Source organism: Felis catus, chromosome B3 (assembly GCF_018350175.1).
Source record: "Felis catus isolate Fca126 chromosome B3, F.catus_Fca126_mat1.0, whole genome shotgun sequence".
In the NCBI taxonomy this organism is placed as follows: Eukaryota; Metazoa; Chordata; class Mammalia; order Carnivora; family Felidae; genus Felis; species Felis catus.
In genome coordinates, this window is record NC_058373.1 from 42,259,040 (window position 1) to 42,281,243 (window position 22,204).

Genomic DNA, 22,204 nt, shown 5'->3' on the forward strand with positions numbered 1-22,204 from the left:
TTCTTTGAAGCTGTAAATCTTTCCCCAACGTTTTATTATGAAAAATCTCCAACACAGAAAATGTTGAAAGAATTATACAGTGAACACTCTATACCCATCACCTGGAACTGCCCTCAGTTTTATCCCACACACTTGATTCAAGGTCTAAAGTTTATCAGTGCATCTTACCTTCTTTGATAACAGTAAGATCCATAGAAGGCTTTGACTCTGATCACTTTTTCGAGTTTTCCACCATGTTTTTAAGGGGCCTGCAGTTCGTCATTATGACACTGGTTTTGGCGTTACTGCTGTTTTGAGCTAATTGTTCTTTACATTTGCCTTCTATTCTGCTAAATTCTTTCATCAACATTGCTTCTGGCACCATACCTTTGCCACCTTTCTTGAAATGATTCACAGCAGTCTCTAGAGCCTGCACTGCAACTTTTGAAATCCTAAATAGACCACACTGCATTCAAAACATAGTCAAAATCAGAGCCAAGTTTCACCTCTCCATAGTAACAATTTCATGTTGATTTGCCAAGGAGACTATAGCCTCAAAAACAGCAAGGAATTAGCATATATTTTCCTATCTGCCCTATACCCAGCACAATAGAACACACATCCTAAGTCCTCCTATACCTGGCACAATAGAACACACATATGAAGTCCTCATGGAGTGAAAGAATACCAGATGGCATGCTCTCTGCAAGCATTTTCTTACCACAGAAGAGCATCAAGTATGCATATGATTATTGGATTGTGCTGGGTCTATTTCACGCTCTGATAAAATATCCCTTTCTGGGGCTCTTTGCAGAGGACCTGAAGCAAAGGGTCATGGAGATAAAGCACATCAGACTCGATCTGGGACAACTGGCTGTTTTCTGGATTCTAGCTCTCCATGGCTCTGTGTCTTATTTCTGTCTCTGTCTCTCTTCCATCTATTTCCCCCATACGCAGAGCAGACAGGAGCCATTTAATAATCCTTAAATCTCTGAAAACTGAAAATCTTCCAGAGTCTCCGATTTCCGTTGTTCTAAATAAATACCTTCACCAAGCTGGTACTGAGTCCAGAAGCCATTAAAGGATCTGAAGAAAGGTGTGGCAGACCTCACAGAAAGATCCAGAGTAGGCAGACTTTGAGCAAAAGTGCTGTACAAATTTTTTAAACAGTGAAAGAAATATACTCACTAATGTACCTTATCGAGAAGCTATGTGGCTGATATTTTGGCCTGGCTGGACCTTTAACCTGGCTCTGTGACATGTCTAACCTCTTCACCTTTTTTTTTTTTTTTTTTTTTTAAACTCTGAATTCGTTCAAGCACATAGTACATAGGAGAGCCAGGTGGGAAAAAACAAAGGCTGGCAAAAATGGCCCGGCCAGCCACCAGGGACAGCTCAGACTTATTATCCCTGAAAACATTCTGAATTTCCAACACACGGTCAGGGAAATGTGACCCCATTGTTTTGTTTTAATTAAAAGGAGACGAATATCCTCAGGAAGCTTTACCTGAACAGTATATGCAATAATGTATACAATTAAACATCTACATAAAATGAAAATGCCTCACTACCTAGACTAGATTTGGTCTAATTAAAAAGTAAATCAAATTCATAAGGAAAAATAATTGCCACTAGGCACAATAAGCTTGTTTTAATTTGGAATCTGAGTAAGGATACACATACCACTACAGGCATGAGCTTCTTACTATGATCTCAGAAAAACGAAACAGACGAATACGATTGCTTAACCTTCGTTACCACAGAGTAAGACAAGGGGCATCTTTTACTGGAGTGTAAGTATGAGGTTTTCCAGAGGCCTCCAAACTGCAGGAGACACTGTAAGAGCAATACCAATGCTCTGATACCATTTGGAATCCCAACACAAGTAAGGCATCTGGGGTGTCACAGAACAGAGAAAGGCAAAACTTCCCGTGGTTCCTGCAGGAAGGAAGCAGACCGACTGGGTAGTAACGGGCCCTTGGGAACACTCGGCCATAGGACTTGTTTGGAAAATACAGAACAAAGTCAGTGACACGACATGTGTAGGGCCATTCTCAGACTCAAGGTCACTCAAGGCCTATATTGTAGGCCAAAGCAGCACATTGGATAGGTTCCTTGGGATTCATTAACATAAGGGGAGAGGGTGTTTTCTTTTGTTTTGTTTTGGATAACAACTCAGTTTAGCATAAACACTATGTTGTCCAAGCACCTCTGTCACCTCTGTCAAAGAAGTCAGGTTTTCTTCTTACTCTAGGACATATGCTGGCCCCAGCTACTTCCCACCAAAGTTAAAGTGGGATCAAGGGCCAAGTTGGCATTTATGTTATCCTTTCTCCTCAATGTACTTGAACACAATGCAGTTGATGCCCTACTCCACACATCTCATTTTAGCATATCCTACAGACAAGTGACGTCTGCCCCCAGCTGGCATTCAGCTCAGGTCCCACTACCAAAGCCTCTACAAGCTGCATTCTAGATGACAGCAGGATATTGATGTCAAGACACTCTGGATATTGGGGAAGGGGTTGCTCAGCCAAATGTTTCAACTGTGCTAAGAGGAAGCAGAAGAGGTGGGGGGGGGGGGTGGAAATAGGTAAAGAAACATTACCAGAGGAAGAAATACACAAAACCCTTGGAGAAGCTGATCAAAACATAGGGCAAGATCACTTCGAACTAAAGCAGCCTAAGTATGGCTGGGTCTGTCCTGTTGGACATTTCTAGGAAATTCAACCCTAAGGCCCATGTTCTGTGGGGCCATAATGTATCTGTAAAGGTGCTTTCTCTTAAATCTCCAAGGACTGAGCCCTCCCCCCAAACACCCCATCATTTTATACAAGACAGCCAAAGACCAGATGTATGGAAGAGTGAAGTATTTAAATTTTTTTTAAATGCTTGTTTATATTTTTTTGAGAGAGAAAGAGAGGGAGGGAGGGAGGGAGGGAGGGAGGGAAGGAAGGAAGGAAGGAGGGAAGGAGGGAGGGAGGGAGGGAGGGAGGAAGCAGGGGAGGGTCAGACACAGAGGGAGACACAGAATCTGAAGCAGGCTCCAGGCTCTGAGCTGTCAGCACAGGGCCAGACACGGGGTTCGAACCCAGGAACCATGAGATCACGACCTGAGCCAAAGTCGGACGCTCAACCTACTGAGACACCCAGGCGCCCTGAAGAGCGAGGTATTTAATGTGTATCCCACACTTTCAGAGCTACGGAGATTTCCTCATACTGTAATAAAGAATGTGAAGCTCTTTTATGCTCTGTTGTTCTAATATAGGAGAGTCTTGCAAAGAAATTCAAGAGGACAAAATCTGGCCCAGTGTGAAAAAGGGATGTTCTGATGGGAGAGGTTTCAGAAGATGGAGGGCCTGAGCTCGCTGAGGAACTCCCGAGATATCCTAGGACAGACTAGACAATATCTAAGCAGAGCGCTACAGAGTCTATGGTCTCCATAGAAGCTCCACGCCCCAACTTGGAGCAGTAGCCTCCATAGTCATCCCAGCACTGAATTTCCAGGCCTCCTGCTTTTCCCAAAGACCACAGATTTGATCCTATACACAACTGAGGAAAAGCTAACAACCTCACAATTGACTGAAACTAGGGTATGTATTTTATGCATATGGCTCAAAAACACTGAAAAGAAGAGCAGAGAACAAGAAAAACAAAAGAAAAAACCAAAAGGTTATTTACTCTAAGAATCCGGGCTTGTGTTTATGTTCCACATGAGGTCCAAATTGTATCTGGGCTTGAAATCCTCCAAACTCACAAGCTTTCTCGAAGGAGACAGGGTGGGAGCCGTTCAGGATATCATCCCGAGCCTGAAACACAAGAGGAAGCGAAAAGCATCAGGAGCTTGGGGGAACAAGGCAAACTCTCCAGGGACACAATTCTTCATCTGAGCACACCCCCCCCTGTGGAGCAAGGGGAAAGTGCCAGCCAAATGGGACGCACTCAGGACTCTGCAGGTGACTGTAGCACAACAGGATTAAAACAAAAGGAAAACAGGTCCTTACCCCAAATTGCCTATAGATAGAATGCATCAGCAGTACGCGGTATACTAAAACTAAAGCTTCAGAAGTGAGTATGAAAAATAAAGAGGCAAGAGAAGAATTAACTAGAGGCGAAATCAACCCAATTCCCATCCCCAGAAAAAGGCCAATGTAATACACGTTGTTGGCAGGGGGAGAGAGAACTCCAATGACAGTACCTCAATACTACAGACATTTAAGGGAAATAAGCAAATTGCACAGTCCCAGAATCAGGAACTTACTATGTCTGAAGTCTTTCTCCCGGTTCCTGACCCATCACTGCTATTTATTCTTCTGTCTTTTCTTTCTCTAGTTAGGTGACCCCCAGACCACTCTCCAACAGGTGCTCTAAGCTATGGCTCTGAGCCTTTAACCAACAAGCATTTTCTTATTGTCTTGCCATCTTCTTTCTTTCTAGCCTCCCAGCCCTCCTCCCTCCATGCCATTCCTGCACCCACCACCTCAAGGGTCAGCAAACTTTTCCCGTCAAAAGGCCAGACAGTAAACATACTAGACCTTGCAGGTCATGTGGTCTCTGTAACAACTATTGAATTCTGCCACTGAAACATGAGAATAGCTGCAGAAAATACGTAAAAGTGACGAGATACTGAAGGGGTTCACCAGTGTGTAACACAAACAAATGAGCTGTATTCCAATAAAACTTTATTTGCAAACATAGCCAATGCTATGGTGGCATTTTGCTGATCCCTGCATTATTTCTAAGGGCAGATCAGTAGATAAATGGAAGGAGAGGAAAGGGAAGGAGGGAAGGAAAGCATCTAAGAAGAAAGAGGGAGGTTTTCCTTGAGCCAAAGAAAGACTGGAGACCATCTGGTGCGAAGCCAACGTCTTCCATGTTAGCAAAGTGCGAGCTCTGAAAAGTTCAATGACTTGTCTGAGTTTCGACAATAGGTTAATGGTAAAGACATAAAAGGTTATGAAGAGAGTATCTTTCAATAATGAGAAATATGGATTTTTTTGGCCAACATTCACATGTATTTCAAGACACTAGCAAAGAAAGCTCTAGTTCAACAGTGAGCGAGTTAAGTGTCTCAAAGTCAGGAAAAGAGACAGAGAGATAGTACCAGCTACGGGCCCCCCCAATCTGAGATGCCAAAGAAAGGCACCACAACCAAACATGTGAGGAATCCCTCAACAGTGCCCAATGGAAGCCACGTGCCACAAACACCATGGAGGCCACAGCTGAGTGTCTCTTCACCACAAGCCAGTAGCTTCTTGAAGTCTCCCCACCTTCAGTGAGTATTAAATGCTGTACCTGAACATAAAGCAAGTTCAGCTGCACAGGGTCTCTCGAGTCCACATTCTGATCGGAGTAGAAGAACTTCCTTCTAAGCAGCAACGTTTCATGTTCATCTACCCCTTGTTCTCTGAATGTTCGGCTGTGATCCAGCCAATTTACTGCAACACAACAAGACAGATCTAAGAACTGGGTTTATTCTTCCTCTTAGTTTGAAGGGATTTATCAAAAGAGAAGCGGATTTCTGGAACACCGATATTCAGTTATAAGTACTTCTACTAGAACTGTGCTTTTTAACTTTGCAAAATAATTTCACATACGCCATCATGTACCATGTGACGCACCAAACACCAAAGGAGAGCCAATTCCCAGCCATTCCTCAAGTTCGTTAAAGCCCCGCAGTCATAAGAAAATCAATGCTTTATGCCAAGACAGCCAAGTTAGCATTTTCCTTTAAGTCAATACTGGATACTTCAGTCTCATTATGTGAAATAATTTATAAACGGAGTATCAGGAGTTACCTCCACCCTTAGGCAGAAAAGAGGAGGAAAATAAAAGTCATGGGGAGGGAAGGGGGAGGGAAGGGCAGGACACTGAGGGATCAGGGATGGTGGAACCCTGCCTGTGGCCCAGTTTGAATCTCATCCCAGAACATGCTCACCTGTTATCTGGGTGCACAGGAATGGATCACCCCTCTATATTTTCTACAGCTCTCACTCCCAAAAGCCTCCCTGGGCTTAGCACACAACTTGTGAATAAGAAAGCATTACGAGCCTCACTGGGTTACAACCAACTTCAGCACAGGGAACGTGCGGGAGTGATCTCATCTCCTGCAGAACCTGAGAGAGTATCATGCACATTATAAAAATCCTCAGGATTTGTCTACCATCATCTCACTTGGAAAGAAATATGCAACTGGAAATCAAATGAGGTGAAAAAAAAAAAAGAATGGAGAAAGGGTCAGAGGAAATGAAAGCCCCACTGAAGATCAATAAATGTAATGACAACGATGTCATCTTCCCAATGCAGCAGCAAGGACAATGAAAGAAGGAGCCTGAAAAGGTCTACGTGAACGATGCATGATCCTCGGTGGGGTGGGGAATGTCCTGCAACCAGGTGCACGTAGCATAGGCTTTGGGGACACATGGGGTGTACATATTGGCTTTTCCAAATATTAACTGTGTGGCCACAGAGGACAACTTTCCTATGATATAATTACCATTTTTTTTTTTTTAATTTATTTTTGGGACAGAGAGAGACAGAGCATGAACGGGGGAGGGGCAGAGAGAGAGGGAGACACAGAATCGGAAACAGGCTCCAGGCTCTGAGCCATCAGCCCAGAGCCTGACGCGGGGCTCGAACTCACGGACGGCGAGATCGTGACCTGGCTGAAGTCGGACGCTTAACCGACTGCGCCACCCAGGCACCCCTATAATTACCATTTTGTAACCTCTAAGAAATAATGGATGTCAGCAATGGTCACCGATGGCTATTAACATCACAAAAAAGGACAAAAACCAGATACAACCTTCTGCTGGACATACACTACATGACAGAAGGAGTCTTTACTTTAAATATATACACACATACACACATACGCACGCATGCACACACACACACACACACACACACACACACACACACGAATCTGATCAAGTCTCCAGATCCCAGGGGTTCCAAGAGACAGAAGTACATGTTAGCTGATACCACAACCAATAAAATCCAGATTGTAGAAAATTCTATACAAATAACTATCTGTTTTTTTTTTCTTTCCAGAAACTGCAAGGAAAAAAAAAAAGAAAGAGAGAGAGAGAGAGGTGGAGGCAAAGTTGGAGACTAAGAGAGGTGTCACATCATCCAACCTTGTTTGGACCCCAGTTTAAACAAATAGTAAGCTTCTTTAGAAAACAGTGTGAACATAATTTGTTTATGAGATTACTTTTTTAGATGTGAAATGGTACCAGAGTCATTTTTTCCCCTTCTTTAAGGTCTTTTAGTGCCACAGACCAAGATATTTATAGAGGGAATGAATCAACAGAAAACTCCTGCCCTGGGTCCCACAGGTGAAGGGAGGTAGATGAGGCCCCTCGTGCTCCCGGCCCACATTTCCTTCTCAGACACTCACAGTCATCATCCGTGTGGAGTTTTGCCTTCAGCTTCTCCATCTTCCTCTCGTCTCGCAACAGTGTCCTGTCTTTTTTTAGCGTACCCGTCCCTTCCTCTTTCTTTTCCTCAATCGTTTCTTGGATTAAAGAATATTCTTCATAGTTCGTTATTCCTAAAAATAGAAATGAGGTTACAATTACCAGGGATTACGAACCTGTCACTCCTTCCAGCCAGGCACCCTGTGGTACTCAGAGCCGCCCCTTGTAGCAAAGGATCAGGGAGCCACCCATGGAGCACACATTGAGAAACTGGCCAAAAGGGTGGCTTTTGAGCTAATGAAGCCATGTTTAAAATGTCACATTTGATTCTCCTAGTCTTCGACAAACAAGTATGGAGTAGAGATCACGCAGAACAAGGCAAGGCAATGTCAACCAAGCAGTGGCTGAAAGAGCAGGTCTTCCTTTGCGTGGAGAGAAGACTAAGACAGACCAGCCTACTTTCTCCAAACATCGGAAGGGCTTCATGCAAAAAGCAGACACACTTGTTCTCTGAGGGCATTAAGAGAAGCTACAAGAAGAAAAGTTGTGTAGCAATCAATTGTATGGGCTGTCCCTATCAGTCTTCAAGGAAATACTGCATGTCAGTAATGCTTATACAGAAGCTCAGCCATGGGCAGGAAACTTAATTATAGGATTTAAAACATACTATCTTCAATTAAAAGGTTCCTTTTGAACAGTTACTGAGAGGGAGGGAGGCAAACCTTGAGAGACTCTTAAATACAGAGAACAAACTGAGGGTTGATGGGAGGGGGTGGGGGAGGGGAAAATGGGTGACGGGCACCGAGGGGGCACTTGTTGGGATGAGCACTGGGTGTTGTATGTAAGCGATGAATCACGGGAATCTACTCCCAAAACCCAAGAGCACACGGTGTGCACTGTATGTTGGCCAACTTGACAGTAAATTTTATCTTAAAAAAAGATACTGAGAGATAATAAAGGGATATATTTCTGCTCAAAAAAAAAAAAGTTCCTTTTGTTTTTGAAAGGGAAATAAAATCTCTCAGTTTTGACTCAGTGAGACGTTCATGTGTTTACAATAACAGTTAGTGGGTTTACATATTTAGAGAACAGTGTCTCAGGAATGGGAGGAAATCAGTGGGTAAGCCACCAAATGGGGATGAAAAAGGAACAGGCATGTAATTAATGGCCAAACAAAAACTGGAACCCAGGCACGCCGATACTCACCGATCCTGCTGCAAATGGTAACCAGGAGCTCCCCAACGGTCTTAGAGTCATCCACCATCACCGTTTTCACGGATCCATCCAGCATCCGGATTTTCTGAGGTCTCTGTTTCTTTTTATATTCCAAAATATCCTAGGGCAGAACCACACCAGCTTTTCACACTACATGGGAAATTAGGTCATCAACTTGGACCCTCTTCTGTAAAAAAATTTAATTTTTCCTAGCACTCTGATTTCCTCCTGCTAAGTTTTCATGAGATTTTTGCCTCTAATACAGAAACTCCCATGCTAACAATTAACTGCTTCCATAAAGGTTTCTTAAAAATCTGACAGTGAAACTGTGCCCGGAGAAGTACTTTTTCTAGCTTACGGTTCTTGAAAACTAACCTCTGTTAATTTAAAGTAGCTGATGTCTCCCTGAAAGACTGTGGATGATCTGCTTTGAAGAGAATTAGCAGAGGCAAATTCCTACTTGTCATTGAAAAAGACAGTGGTGTGCTTCTCCAATTATCTTACAGTTACAGGCAGTTTCTAATACATATGTCACGAAGGAATAAATAATGCCCTCATGTTTCTTTACAGTGGTGGCATCAGACCCCAGAGAAGTGATCTGCACCATAATGCCAAGATCAAACAGGGGTAGTGGGCCTGGAAGTCACTTTTAAATGAGAGACCTTTTTTTAACTTTATTTCTTAACGATAGAATTATGCAACGGAAAATTACTTGGTATTTTATGGAATACTCAACAATCTGATATGTGCATTCCATACACTAAAACGCATTCTCTCAGACGTTAAAGTGAGCAGACTATACAACACTTTTTACTCATTACCTCTCTGTACTTCCCAACAAAATCATTTTTTGTTACTATTACTGATTGTTATTAAGCTTACCTCTAATACGGATTTTCTTAAAAAAAAAAACAGAATTCTGATTAATATTCAATATCTGACTACCTTTAGGATTTTTTTTTTCTTCGCCACTAATTTACCCTTACCTTTTATCATCAGACACTGGGATACTTCCTATACAGAAAGATGCTGTGTTTTATTTCGTAACTACCAAGTCCAACCACGGCATGTACCAACAGCTGTAAGCACTAACTCCAAGCTGCTTTAATTACGCTGTGGAGTTTCAAGAATTTGCACTGCTGATATTTTCTATCACTACCTGTAAAACCCTTACAGAGTACGTTACATCAAAACTATGAATAAGTTGCCCTTGAAGCAAAACAGATTGCTTGGGTCTCCCTTTTGCTCTGAGGCATACTAATATATTGGCTTCTATGGAAAGCCGAGACAAAGTGACCAAAAACACACACAAAAAAAACATGACATCTCCAGCATACCCCATTTCGCAACATGTAGTAATCCAGTGTTCTGCCTGCTTCCAGCCAAATTCCTTTCCTGGGGTCTTCATCTGACAGAAACAGCCCATAATCAGAAGCTGGAAGATAAGGAGAAGAGGGAAAAATAAAAGACAGAATGACAATGTAACCATCATGGACTTCCAAGCCCGGAGTCTGCTGATTTGGCAGGATGTGGGTACCCTCCTTTTACCAGACAGGTTTCGTTTTGACAATGCGAGCAAGCCAATGGGCTAAAGCAGATGAGGAAGAATGAGACGTGAGCTGTAAAATCAACACCCACAGAGAAGGTTCATGTTTGTTAAAAAGAGTGGGCAGCAGCAATGTCTACAGTTTAGGCAAACATCAAGAACAGAGCAGTCCAGATTTCTATTTTATGCACTGGGCTTTGTTCCCTATCACTTGCTATATAAAAACCAGGCAGAGAACCAATGAAGAATGACAAGATAGCCATGGAGAAACTAAGGAAGGGACCACTTAAGCCCAAGGCCACTGAGGCAGAGAGAGGCCAATAGAGCCTTTACACTTCAAATAATAATCCCTCCATCACCCCAACAAAGCATTATAAAAGTCAAGCAAGAGTGGCCAGTGAGAGGAAGACTCTGCCCCCCATTCCACTAAATTACGAATACAGTTGGAAAACAGCTCTGTGTTCTCCACAGAAATCCCATAAGATGATCAGGAAGTATAAGAACGTGGCGGCAGGAGGAAAGCAGTATCATTTCCTGTCTAAAGACTTCTGTCTTGGGGCACCTCGCTGGCTCAGTTAGGAGAGCATGCAAATCTTGATCTCAGGGTCAGGAGTTCGAGGCCTACTTTGGGTACAGAGATTACACACACACACACACACACACACACACACACACACACACACAGATCTTTAAAAATAAATAAGTGTAATAAAGACTTCTGTTTTCTTGAATGTAATTCAAGGTAACCTCAGAGACCCAAAAGAGGGTCCCAGATCCTAATGTTTCTTAGAAAGACAACTCCAAGATCTATATAGGGCTTCATCTTCACCAGAGCTAAACAGCAATCCAGCCCAAAGAAATTTTTTTTTTAATCTGGGAGAAAAAGAGTAAAAGAAAAGACACGAGAAATGATTGGACAACCAAAATTTGGAGTAAGTTTGGGGATGGGGTATTTTTATTTTTGGGCAATCTAGAAATAACAGTGTTTTAAGTAATATAAATAATGCTTTTGGACCAAAAGTTTGGCAGTTTTAGGACATCTTTTTTTGAGAAAATCAATGCCTACATTTAATCATCTTTGAATATTTGATTTTCATGCTTCCAATTTTTTAATAAATTTTTAAGGTTTGTTTATGTATTACTTATTTTGTGCATGTGAGACAGAAAGGCATAGAGATAGAGCGAGGATCCCAAGCAGGCTCTTCACTGTCAGTGCAGAGCCCGACACAGCGCTTGAACTCACAAACTGTGAGATCATGACCTGAGTGGAAATCAAGAGTCAGATGCTTAACCGACTAAGACACCCAGGCGTCCCTCATGTTTCTAATTTTTAAGTTTTATCCTGTTTTCACAGTAAAGGCTTATTAACTTGGGAATAATCCCCATTTCCCAAATGCCAATCAAACAAAAATAAAGGAAGGAAATGTAGAGAGTAGAGAAAGGGAAATGGAAAATAAAAACCGTATGAATGGCTGTTGTTTAAACTTGGATTAATAGTGGTTAGCAGTTCAAACTAACAGGAAACAAAACACACATTCATAGAGGCTCCCCACTCCCTTTAATGTTGGAGATAAAGTTTACAGAGCCCCTTCAAAGTACTTGAAATGTAAGGCTTGTTGTGTGTTCTGATGGCCTCCTCCAGGAAAAGAGGGCTCCAGTTATACATATGCAGTAACCGCTGGACGAGGTACATTTGTACTTTGTGGGGTAAATGAGATCAAGTATCAAAAGTTGACTTGTAAACCAGAGAAAGCGATGCTCATGTATGGAAGGGTCATGATGATGGGCGTGACAATGACAATTCAATGGCAGTTTTGGCCACTGTCATCACAAAACTCAGTTGGGAGGCAAGTAGTGTCTAGGCTAAGAAGACATTTCATTTGAAGCATACAGACTAGGTGGTTTGGGTACCACTCAGAGCATCTGTTTCTTTAGCCACTAGGTAAAGAACATACAAACACATTTCAGGAAGCTGGTGAATAACCAATGGCTTACCTTGGCCAGTTTGCGCCTCAGGTACCCGTTCCCGAATGACTCGACATGCATCGTACACGGCTGTAGATGGTTCAAACTGCATGGTCTTTACCACATTGCAGTGGCGGACACAAATCTTTAAGGACAGGGCCACCATTTTCCTAGATGATGTGAAGATTCTCACTTAGAATGTCTGGAAAACACAGAGAGACAAACCCTGATGGTCATAATCATCTTGAAAACACTGCTAGACTCTAGATCAGTTTTAAATAATTGCAGGAATAAAACAGCAATTAAAGAGAACGCTTTGGATAAAAACACAAAAGATTTTGAAAATTTCCAAATAAGACAACAGCTTGTAGTTCCAGGGTTATCGTTATCAGAGAGTGGCAAGTCGAGGCTCTAGGGAAGAGGATCCGTGGATTTTCACCAAGACTCCTTCCCAATGATGCTCCCTACTTGGAGTTTCCAACAGGGAGTCCTCAGTGTGAGAAACAGAGAGCCTTGGGCACCCACAGCTATCTCCTGAAGATGCTTCTGTTAGCAGCCTCAGTGCCCCGGCTCTCTCCCCACAGCTCCTGGGGAGAGAGAACAAATACCAATGCTCTCCTGGGTGCTCCTCAGGGCAAAAAAGTTCCATGACACCATGTACCAGAAGACTTGGTGTCTAGGCCCAACTCCAATACCAGCATCCTGTGTAAATGCAAGCAAGGCCCTTTGGCCACTCTACTTTAATTTCCCCACAAGTAAAGAAGCCACAATGTTAACAGCCCTGCCTAACTCATAAAAGAACCAAACCCTGAGGAGTTCTTAATGGGAGCCCAATGCCCAGCCACCATCAGTAATGAGGCCAGAGTGGTTGATTTGAAACAGCCAGTGTGCTATATACATACTCTTCTGGGGTCTCTAAGGGAAGAAAATGCCACTTCAGTTGTTATTTTGTTCAGATAAACTATTGGGATATTTCGCTTCTTGTCCAGTTTTATGGTTTTAGAAAGCATACAGGTTTAGCCTAGGTTTTATTTCATAAGTAATTTCTTTTTTAAACCTAAGTCCAACAATTTAGTTCCTCTTGTGGTGGCTTGTGGCTTATTTTGACAATGTGCTCTATTCTGTGGCCAGAAACTTACCCTCAACCCAAGCCAGCCTGAGTCAAATGTACCTTCCTCAGGCACAAGAGGGAGGATTCTATCCTGCACCTGAAACACTGACACAGACTTACTTGGCTGTCATCCTGGCCGACAAAATAACGCACTTCAGAGTTAGTAGTTAGAATCCTAGCACCGGATACAGAACATAAATCCACAGCAATTTCAAGTTCTCATCCTTTCCTATCTTTTCTTAGAGAACCTACAGGGAGTGAACCTGAACCCCCGCTGCCTTTATGCCCTCTTTCCACTTAAGAACGCAAACACGAAGAAGCAATGAGGTAGTTGACACACAGAAAGGGAAACAGGCTGACCAGGCCCAGGGAGTGGGTGCCTCTAGGGCATCACTTCCTAGCATGCTTGATTGATTGCCAGCTTCCTAACAACAGGTACCTGGGTCAACTGGACACAGGACATTTTTAAACAGATGTTCTGGTGTTCATGGGCAGGGTATTCCTAAAGCCGCATGAATCGTTGCATGAACCAACCATTTAGGCCATCCAACTATAAAGTCATTTTCACATCTACTTATGTTCTGAATGAACTGTCTGTAAAAATATTTCTTAAAGAATGTCAGGACACAGTTCTCAATCAACAACAGCAGCGTTCAATGGGAATCCTCCCCAACTGAATCAATTTACTACAGCCCGGGCAGTGGCTACATCGCTACCATGGCAGAAGAGTTCAAGTTCAAAATATTCAGTGATTTTCCGCCTACAATATCAAGGACTTTGCAATATCATGCCATATATAAAAGGATAGATCCAACTCTGTTTTTATAAGCATACTTGTCTAAACAACTCCCCAATTTGGGAAAATAAAATTTAAACTCTAGACCTAAATTGACAAATTTACGGCAATGTAGAGATCACTGTATGAAAAGTTCTCCCCCTGGGGCTGGTAACAATTGTGAGGTTTCCCGAACCGCTGAGATCCCTGAGCATGGCTGGTGGTAACAGTCAGTGGTAAAGGCTATGGGGGTCCTTGCTGTCATGGGTGCCATTTATGAAATGCACCAGGGAGGATGGGATGGTTAATCGCTTCCATTCTCTGGGAATAGCAAGTATTGGAAGTGTCCCTGCATGAAGGCTGCTCTTCCCAGGCTCATAATTGGGCTTTCTGCAGAGCAAATTAATGGTCTTTCTAGCCAAGCCAGGAGGGATTCAATCAAAGGAAAATACAGAGCCATGACATGGGGCTGAAAGAAGAATAGAACAGCAAGAGAATAAACACTGGCACTCAGAAGGAAACAGAAGATACATAGGGGAGCGAGGAGAAAGGGGCAGATGGAGAAGCAGGAAGCAGACAGCAGCAAGAAGCCTGCTGGATAGAACCTAGGGCTGTGGGTCAACAAGGAACACAGGAGAGCAGCTCAGAGATTTGGAAGCAGGAGGAGAGAAGTAGAATGTATACAGCAGTGAGGGAAAATCTCTATCCAAAATACATGCAAAGGGGCGCCTGGGTGGCGCAGTCGGTTAAGCGTCCGACTTCAGCCAGGTCACGATCTTGCGGTCCGGGAGTTCGAGCCCCACGTCGGGCTCTGGGCTGATGGCTCAGAGCCTGGAGCCTGTTTCTGATTCTGGGTCTCCCTCTCTCTCTGCCCCTCCCCCGTTCATGCTCTGTCTCTCTCTGTCCCAAAAATAAATAAACGTTGAAAAAAAAAATTTTAACAAAATACATGCAAAAATGAAAAAGCCACTGACTGAGGTTGGGGGAAGCTGCTGGAGGCACAGGTTTGGGTGAAAAATCCGTAATGAGTTTTTTTCAGGATATATTCGGTAGAGAGGTGGAACAGGGTCAAATACAAAGCAGGACACATAATGGTAGGGGGAAGGGGAGCTTATCATATTTAAATGCTCGGAACGAGAAAGATCACCTAGGGAAGTGAGCAAGAGAGAGACCTGAAAACTGTGTCCTGGAGCCAGGTTCTAAAATTAGGGCAAGAAGGGACCAGCAAGGGGGCCCGGTGGTGGGTGAGGGAGGAGAACCAGGAAAGGGTGGGCCCAGAAGAAAGTGCGCCAAGCAGGAGGGAGAAAGCACCTGTGCTAAGGGCAGATCACAGTTGAGGGAGGATGAGGATACAACTGAATCTGGCCGGCAGGTGTCTGACCACTGAGGTAAGAAGAGATTAGCAGAGAGGTGAAGCTACAACAGCAGGTTTGGAGGAGAAGGGGAGAGGGGCTGGCACAGCAAGTGCAGACTTGTCTCCTCATCTCTTAGGGCTGTCTGCTGGAAGGGGTGGAGGAACAGGCAGTGGTTCTCATTTATGCCCTTCAGACTTATTTATCCAGGAAATACGTATCACGTAATTGCCACCAAGTCCGTGTCTACGTAGCATCTGTACAAACATGGTTTCCACCTGATGATGGCCTGAGGGGCAGTCTCAAGACACCTAAGTGCCCTTCCTGGAGGCAGGTGCTTCAGTGTGCATGATCTCCAGTCTGGACCTGCAAGAGAGGAGAGGTGTAGCCAAGTCTTGGTTCAAGGGCAGGGTGTTGCACTAGGAGGGAGTCTGGGCTCCAGGTTCACTCCCAGGTCTGACGATACCTGGGACCTTTGGGCCTGTTAGTTTTCCTCTTTCTGCTCTTTGGAAAGTAGCGGGCAAGTGGCTCCCAAGAAAGGAGTTTCCCAGCGACACTGGATGCTTGGGCAACTATTCCCATAGGATCCCCGGATCTTCTCATCCTAATATCTCAAAAATGAAGCCACAGATTGGAGACAACTATCCTTAGTTCAAGGTAGACTTTCAACACCATGAGGGACACCAGAGATTCATTGCGGGATTTGCGTTCTCAACTTTTCTACCACTTTCAATGTTTCAACATGGGTACACATTACACAGCAAAACCAAAAAACAAAAACCAGTCACTCTCAGAGCATTGCTCAGTGGTCAAAACTCAAAGGCCCCAGTTTCTTCTTACTCCTGGCTCTCGGTTTTATTATGACTTAGTGTTCCCAACATGAAGCATGAAACAAGACCCATGATTTCCTTCCTGGCAACGTCATAAACAAGCAAATTCTGTACATAAAAATGCCTTATAAACTATAAGGTTGGATATTTTTTTTTTTTATCATGCAAGAAGATCATCCACACAGGCAAATCTCAAGGAGGTCTGCAACCAAAGTACACGGTCATTTAATCACCACTCCCAGGGAACATGGCACCGAGCCGTTTCTAGTTCCACCTATGACACAGTGAGATACTTGCAAAACAGACACGTTGTGACATTAAGGGTCCTGACCTATGGCAAAAGATCATCAGATCAAAGCATGTAAGAACCCAGACGTCAAGTACATATGAGTATGTGTTTTCAACACTTAGGCGAAGTCTCACTATGTATCCCTTCAAGCCCTGAGAAAATCTCGTAGCTCAGACAAGATGCCATGATCAAGACGAATGCTCGTTCTCCAGTGAGACGTTCTCAGGGCAGCACAGGAGCCATGTGGCCTGCAGCTGACTCTCACCTCCACTCCCCTGTATCCTAACCCCTCTGGCTAATTCCTGCCTCTCCCGGCAGGGAGCCTGAGACAGCAGACCAGGTTTCCTTTTTGGGTTTGGCTGCAAAGAAGGTTCAGAGCCAACTGTGTTATAGTCTAACCTCTATCTCTATTTTATGCTGCTATCTTTTTCTTTTACCCCAATTTGAATGTATCCTATCTTGCTTGATCTTAAGTAGTTCTTTTGTTGTAGTTTTGGTTTCTTGCTAAAGGACAGGGTATAGAATTCATAGAACATAGGTTATTTTCCTTTCCATAATTTCTTCTCATTCTGACCATTTTTTGCCCTGATTTATGTGTGAAGGTCACCTGGGGCCAACACAAAACCTTCCTGGGCCGTCCATTGTGGCCGATGAGCCAATGGAACCAGGGGTGAGACTCTGACACTCTCCTTTTAAAGTAAACACTGTTTGGTCCCAGGGAGTTGTAAACAGCTCAGAAAGGTGGCGGCGGTGCAGACTGCCAGGCTCAGGCCAGTCCACCCTCGAGTAAACAAGCCCAGCCCGGCCAAGAAATGTCCACCATTGCTCAAGATGAGCACCCACCCCTCAGGGATCTCCGCTCTGTCAAGTGAGGCTGTGAGGTGCTCCAACCTTCCCAGTTCATGACCCTGAGCTGGTTACTTCACTGCGGTCTGCTTCCATTTCTTCCATAAAATGGGGGACAGTAACCTGCAGGTTGCTACAGGAATAAAAGGACACATGTCAAAGACACAAAGAAAGTGCCAGATAAGGGTTTCTTATTACTTGTCTTAGCCACAGTGGTTGGAGAAACACTGGAAGCAGCTTATTCTATTTAGCCACTGTCTGAGCTGCGCAATTCAATTTATTGTTTATTTTACATCTATTATGTAGTAGACATGATCATGGGCGTTGGAGAGCAAAGACAATCAAGATTCCTGTCTAGATAGCACTCCCCTTCTAGTAACCCTGTTCACTGTACAGTTCCTGTGTTCATCTTTATTCAAGCCATTCAACATGCTTTTTGTACATGCAGAATTACCCAAGGATGAGCCGGGAAGCTGAGTGTGCTTGTGAAACAAGGAACTCCTCAGGCTGTTCTCTTGGATGTCAGTCAGACTCCCCCAATCCAAGAGCCTAAAGGAGCAAAACTTCACCCTACGGTATGGGTCAGGGCTGGCATTAAAGCAAACCCCTGCCCTGGGGCTTGTCAATGAGTTCTGTCCAGGGGCAACCTAGGAGAGGGGCCACGGGGTTTTGCACACTCCTCTATGGAGCACAAGTATCATACACAGCTGACAGGACAACAGGGCCAGGCTACCATGCCTCAGTAGGACCCTGGATCCTGAATAAAGTAAGAACTGCCACCATCCCTCTCCTCTCTCCACCTCCAGCCACTGACTCCATTCTGACCCATTGGAAGACCACTGTACCCAATTATGATGGCTGTCTCTGAACCCCTTCTTTAGGTCTGCTTTCCCCTCCAGCAAGCAAAACACAGCCCTGTCTGATAACAGCATGCATTGCATAACCAAAAGTCAGCATAAAATGTGGGGCTATCATTCACCTCAATCTCCAGGGAGCAAATCTGCTCTCTTGATACACCCAGGAAGGATATTCCCTTCTCTCCATTCTTTAACCGATCTTCCCCAAGGAAGGAAGGGGAACAGCTCAGCTGACAAGTAAAAACCCTCCACTTGATGGGGTCACAGTTCCCAAGAGGTGCCTCAAAAGCAAAAACCAGGGTCTCGCCCTCTATCTTGCTTTCTTGTGCCCTCAATCTGTGCTCAGCTCAAACATTCACAACTTGCAGTACAGGATACTGAGCCCACCAGGCACATCCGGGTGCCTATGTGTCACCATCTAGAAGGGTGAGTCAAATCCACTGTTCACTGGGAGCCAGCTGGTTTTCATCCAGGGATGGGTGAGGAGGAGAAAAGGCAGAGTGTCCCATGTTGGTCTCACAGTCAGCTTTACCAGGGAGCCAGAGGCCTTCCTGAATAACCTGGCCTTCCCCCATCGGGCCCCTCAACCTCCCTCTTCCCAACTAGTGAGAGCGCAGACGGCAGAGTCTGAGTAGAGAGGCTCCTCTAGCCCCCCCACATTCACAATTCGGGAGAGAAACTCCAGCTAACCCTAAGCTTGGGGAAAACAGCACAAGAACACGGCTGATGGGATTTCCTCACATGGTAACAGCCCACATAGAAAAATACCAGAATCATCAAGCTCCCCCTTTGCAGCCAGAGCAGGGAGACCAGAAAAGCCAGGGGAATATTCACATGAGGATCTCCTCTCTAGTCCTCCTTCATGGAAGCATGGGAACCACGACTGTTTGACTTTGCATACCTCAACTAGAAATAGCCCTTAAAAGGTCAGGTGATAATGGAACAGAGGGGAAATGATTAACCACCCACGCAGGTGTGAACTCAGCAGCAGGTCGGGCAAGTCAATAAAAATTCCAGCCAAGCGTTTGGCACCCAGAGCTGCTTTGCAAACCCTCCATATGCCTCTTCACCCACAGAGCTATCACTGTGTTCCCGCCTGTCCCGAGTACACCTGCACTAAGACACATACACAACATGGTCTCAAGAATACATTTTCTGGGAGAGGTCTTCCTCCCTCACTGTTTTCCCACAGCAAGGACTGTATTATCACAACCACCTATGAATCTCAAGGCCCTAGCCCAAGGCCCACCGCACCGGAGATGCTCAGTAAATGTGGAATTTCTATGTCCTGCAGGCAAAGATTTAAGCAGATGTTTTACTAAGTTAGTCATTAGGAATTATCCACACAAACACCATGACTAAAGTATGATTGGAGGGCAAACACCAAGTGGGCCCTATTTCTACTCATCGGCAACTTACCCCATGGACCACAGAAGCTTAACCTCATGGCTTATAAGATGAAGTTCTCCGGCCTGGCAAAGGAGAAACTCAAAAAAAGGACCAAGGCCATAGCAGTCAGGAACACTTGGGAGGCTCCCTGAGGGCAGGGACCATGTACATTGCTCACTGTAAAGTACCTGCGCAGAGAAGGGCTCAAGATGTATTTAATCCATGGAGGGCAGGGCAAGTCAGCCGTACTACCTCCAAGACGAAAGTCGAAGAATGTGCTCCCGGTATGGAGGACACAATGATGGGGAAAAGAGCTTTGATCCTATTTTCCATTTTCAAATGAAGAAACTAGGATCTTGAGATTAAGCGACCTCCCCAAGGTCAGACTGCTAGAAAACCACAACCAGACCTTGCCATCCCGCCACGAGGATCTGCTTTGTATGTGGTGTGACGAGAGCCAACCAAGGATCCCTCTAACTTACCTTCCCATCTCCACTCACCTCTTGGCACTGCCGTATGAAATTCCATCATTAATTATATCACTGGTCACAAAGATGTGCCCCCGGTTAAACCTGCTATGCAAGTGGCTATCTGCATGTATCACTTATCCCTGTCTTAGAACGTTGTGTTTCAGACCCTTTCAGACAAATTGAGAGCTGCCCTTTATTAAAGATGATGCCTAATTCCCAGGAAATTCTAAGGAGGTAGGAGGGTTACCGCAGACCAGTCCAGAGCTCTGGCGGAGCTAATAAAGGGCAGCGAGCAGAGAAGTGGGAAGAAAACGTGCTAAAAGAGGAGCAGACACTTATGGGCTCACAGTGTTTTAACCTGTGCTTAGAAGGGATTTGAATGTGCACACCGCTTTGAAATGTATGGGTAATCAGGTTCAACCTGCTTAGCGTCAGGGTGGTCGAGACCTCCCATCCACCCACTTGCCCTCTTCTGTTTATGCTCTAAGAACTTTCCACTTTAGCAAAACAATGTCTTTTCAAATCCCGCACAACTGCCTTGGTTATTTTAGTTCTTGCCGGGTACCTCTATCTGAAATGCGTCATGCATCCCGTTCTTCCTGGTTACTCACCCTATAAGCCCAAGCCCAGCATCAAGCTTGGCTTTCCTCGTCTTCCCAACCACCCCCGATGGAGAATTCCTCTCCTCTCCTAAGCTCGTGGGGGCACTCACCTGTAACCCCTGCTCTAGCACCAGCCCTCTCGGGCTCCAGTCCCGACTCCAACAACAGGACATGCTACATCTAGTGTTTATCTGGCCCTGGAGAATTCCACAGCACTTTCACATGTCTCCTCCCTTGATGTGCCTAAGAGTTTACAAAGTACAACAGATTTTTTAAATTTTATTTATTGATTTTTTTTTTTTAAATCTCCATTTCACAGATGGACAATGTGGTAGGATACAGTACTCCTATGGAATATACCTTCGTTTCCCTCAGACCACTGAGAAAGCTGTGGTGGCTTTCCAGCAATATCAGTGGTCCCCTGTGGTTGCTGAGACAGCAGAATAAATCATCTACACAGGGGCGCCTGGGTGGCGCAGTCGGTTGAGCGTCCGACTTCAGCCAGGTCACGATCTTGCGGTCCGTGAGTTCGAGCCCCGCGTCGGGCTCTGGGCTGATGGCTCAGAGCCTGGAGCCTGTTTCCGATTCTGTGTCTCCCTCTCTCTCTGCCCCTCCCCCATTCGTGCTCTGTCTCTCTCTGTCCCAAAAATAAATAAACGTTGAAAAAAAAATTAAAAAAAAATCATCTACACAGCTTAGTCCTCCTGTAGTCCACCTTGAAGCCCTGTTATTTGTTTCCCCTTACAAGTTAAAGAGGGAAGAAGGTTCCAAATTGAACTCTAATTTGAATTCTTGTACCCCAACTCAAATGATTTGAAGCTATTTACAAAAATACATAGGCTAGGGAAAAAAAAAAAAAAGCTCACGTCCAACGAAAAGCAGAAGAAAAATAAAAGTGACGGTTGAGACCAGGAGAACTGTGAATTATTTACTACTTGTTTGGATCACTGGTAATAAACTCATCCCATTATTCGTTTTTTTCTGACCCTTGGTGACAAGCCTGTTAAATCCCAGGAAAGCAGATTCCCTAGGCTACTGACGATGCTGATAAACATAAGCTTGGTCACTAAGGCACACACCATGGGGATGGGTACACATGGACTGGGTTTTACCTGGACAAAAGAGAGAGCTTTGTTCTATGAATCTGGAAAAAAATATTCACCGTGTTGCACACCAAACCTGGTAGAACGAGTGCAAAGAACGTCAAGTTTCTTCTCAGGTCACATTCCTCATGCTTGTGCTTATTCAATGCTAAAAAAGTATACACTGCCAAAGCAGTGTAGGCTTGGTATTTAGCAATAGGGCACACCATCAAGTTTGGTTTAAGAAACGAACAAATCTCCTACTTCCTATCTCCAAATCCCTTTCACTACAAAGGTTTTTCAGCACTGATCTCTGACCGGTGAATTCACAACTGCAAACCCACAGCACCATACATCAGTCAAAAAGGCAATAGTGCATGGTTTTGGCAAGGACAGATGCTAAGGAAAAAATAGAATACTAAAAACATATTCTTGAGGCTTATCTCTATTAATCCATTAACCATAAATCAGGAGG

The 22,204-nt window shown here is 44.4% G+C and overlaps 1 protein-coding gene across 13 annotated transcripts in view; it reads right to left on the reverse strand.

Annotated features, from left to right (window-relative positions):
* TLN2 (talin 2) overlaps positions 1-22,204 on the reverse strand; it is a 442,548-nt gene that overhangs the window by 190,000 nt on the left and 230,344 nt on the right. For 11 of the 13 annotated variants that reach the window (XM_019832311.3, XM_019832310.3, XM_011282911.3 and 8 more), the window contains 6 exons: positions 12,157-12,328; positions 9,953-10,050; positions 8,607-8,736; positions 7,382-7,534; positions 5,275-5,417; positions 3,661-3,788 (listed from right to left, as the gene is read on the reverse strand). In XM_019832311.3, the coding sequence (XP_019687870.3) occupies positions 3,661-3,788; positions 5,275-5,417; positions 7,382-7,534; positions 8,607-8,736; positions 9,953-10,050; positions 12,157-12,292 (788 nt within the window). In that variant the 5' untranslated portion in view covers positions 12,293-12,328. Of the gene's footprint in view, positions 1-3,660; positions 3,789-5,274; positions 5,418-7,381; positions 7,535-8,606; positions 8,737-9,952; positions 10,051-12,156; positions 12,329-15,642; positions 15,731-22,204 lie in introns of all 13 variants that reach the window. The other 2 variants (XM_019832309.3, XM_045059207.1) reach the window with 1 other exon arrangement.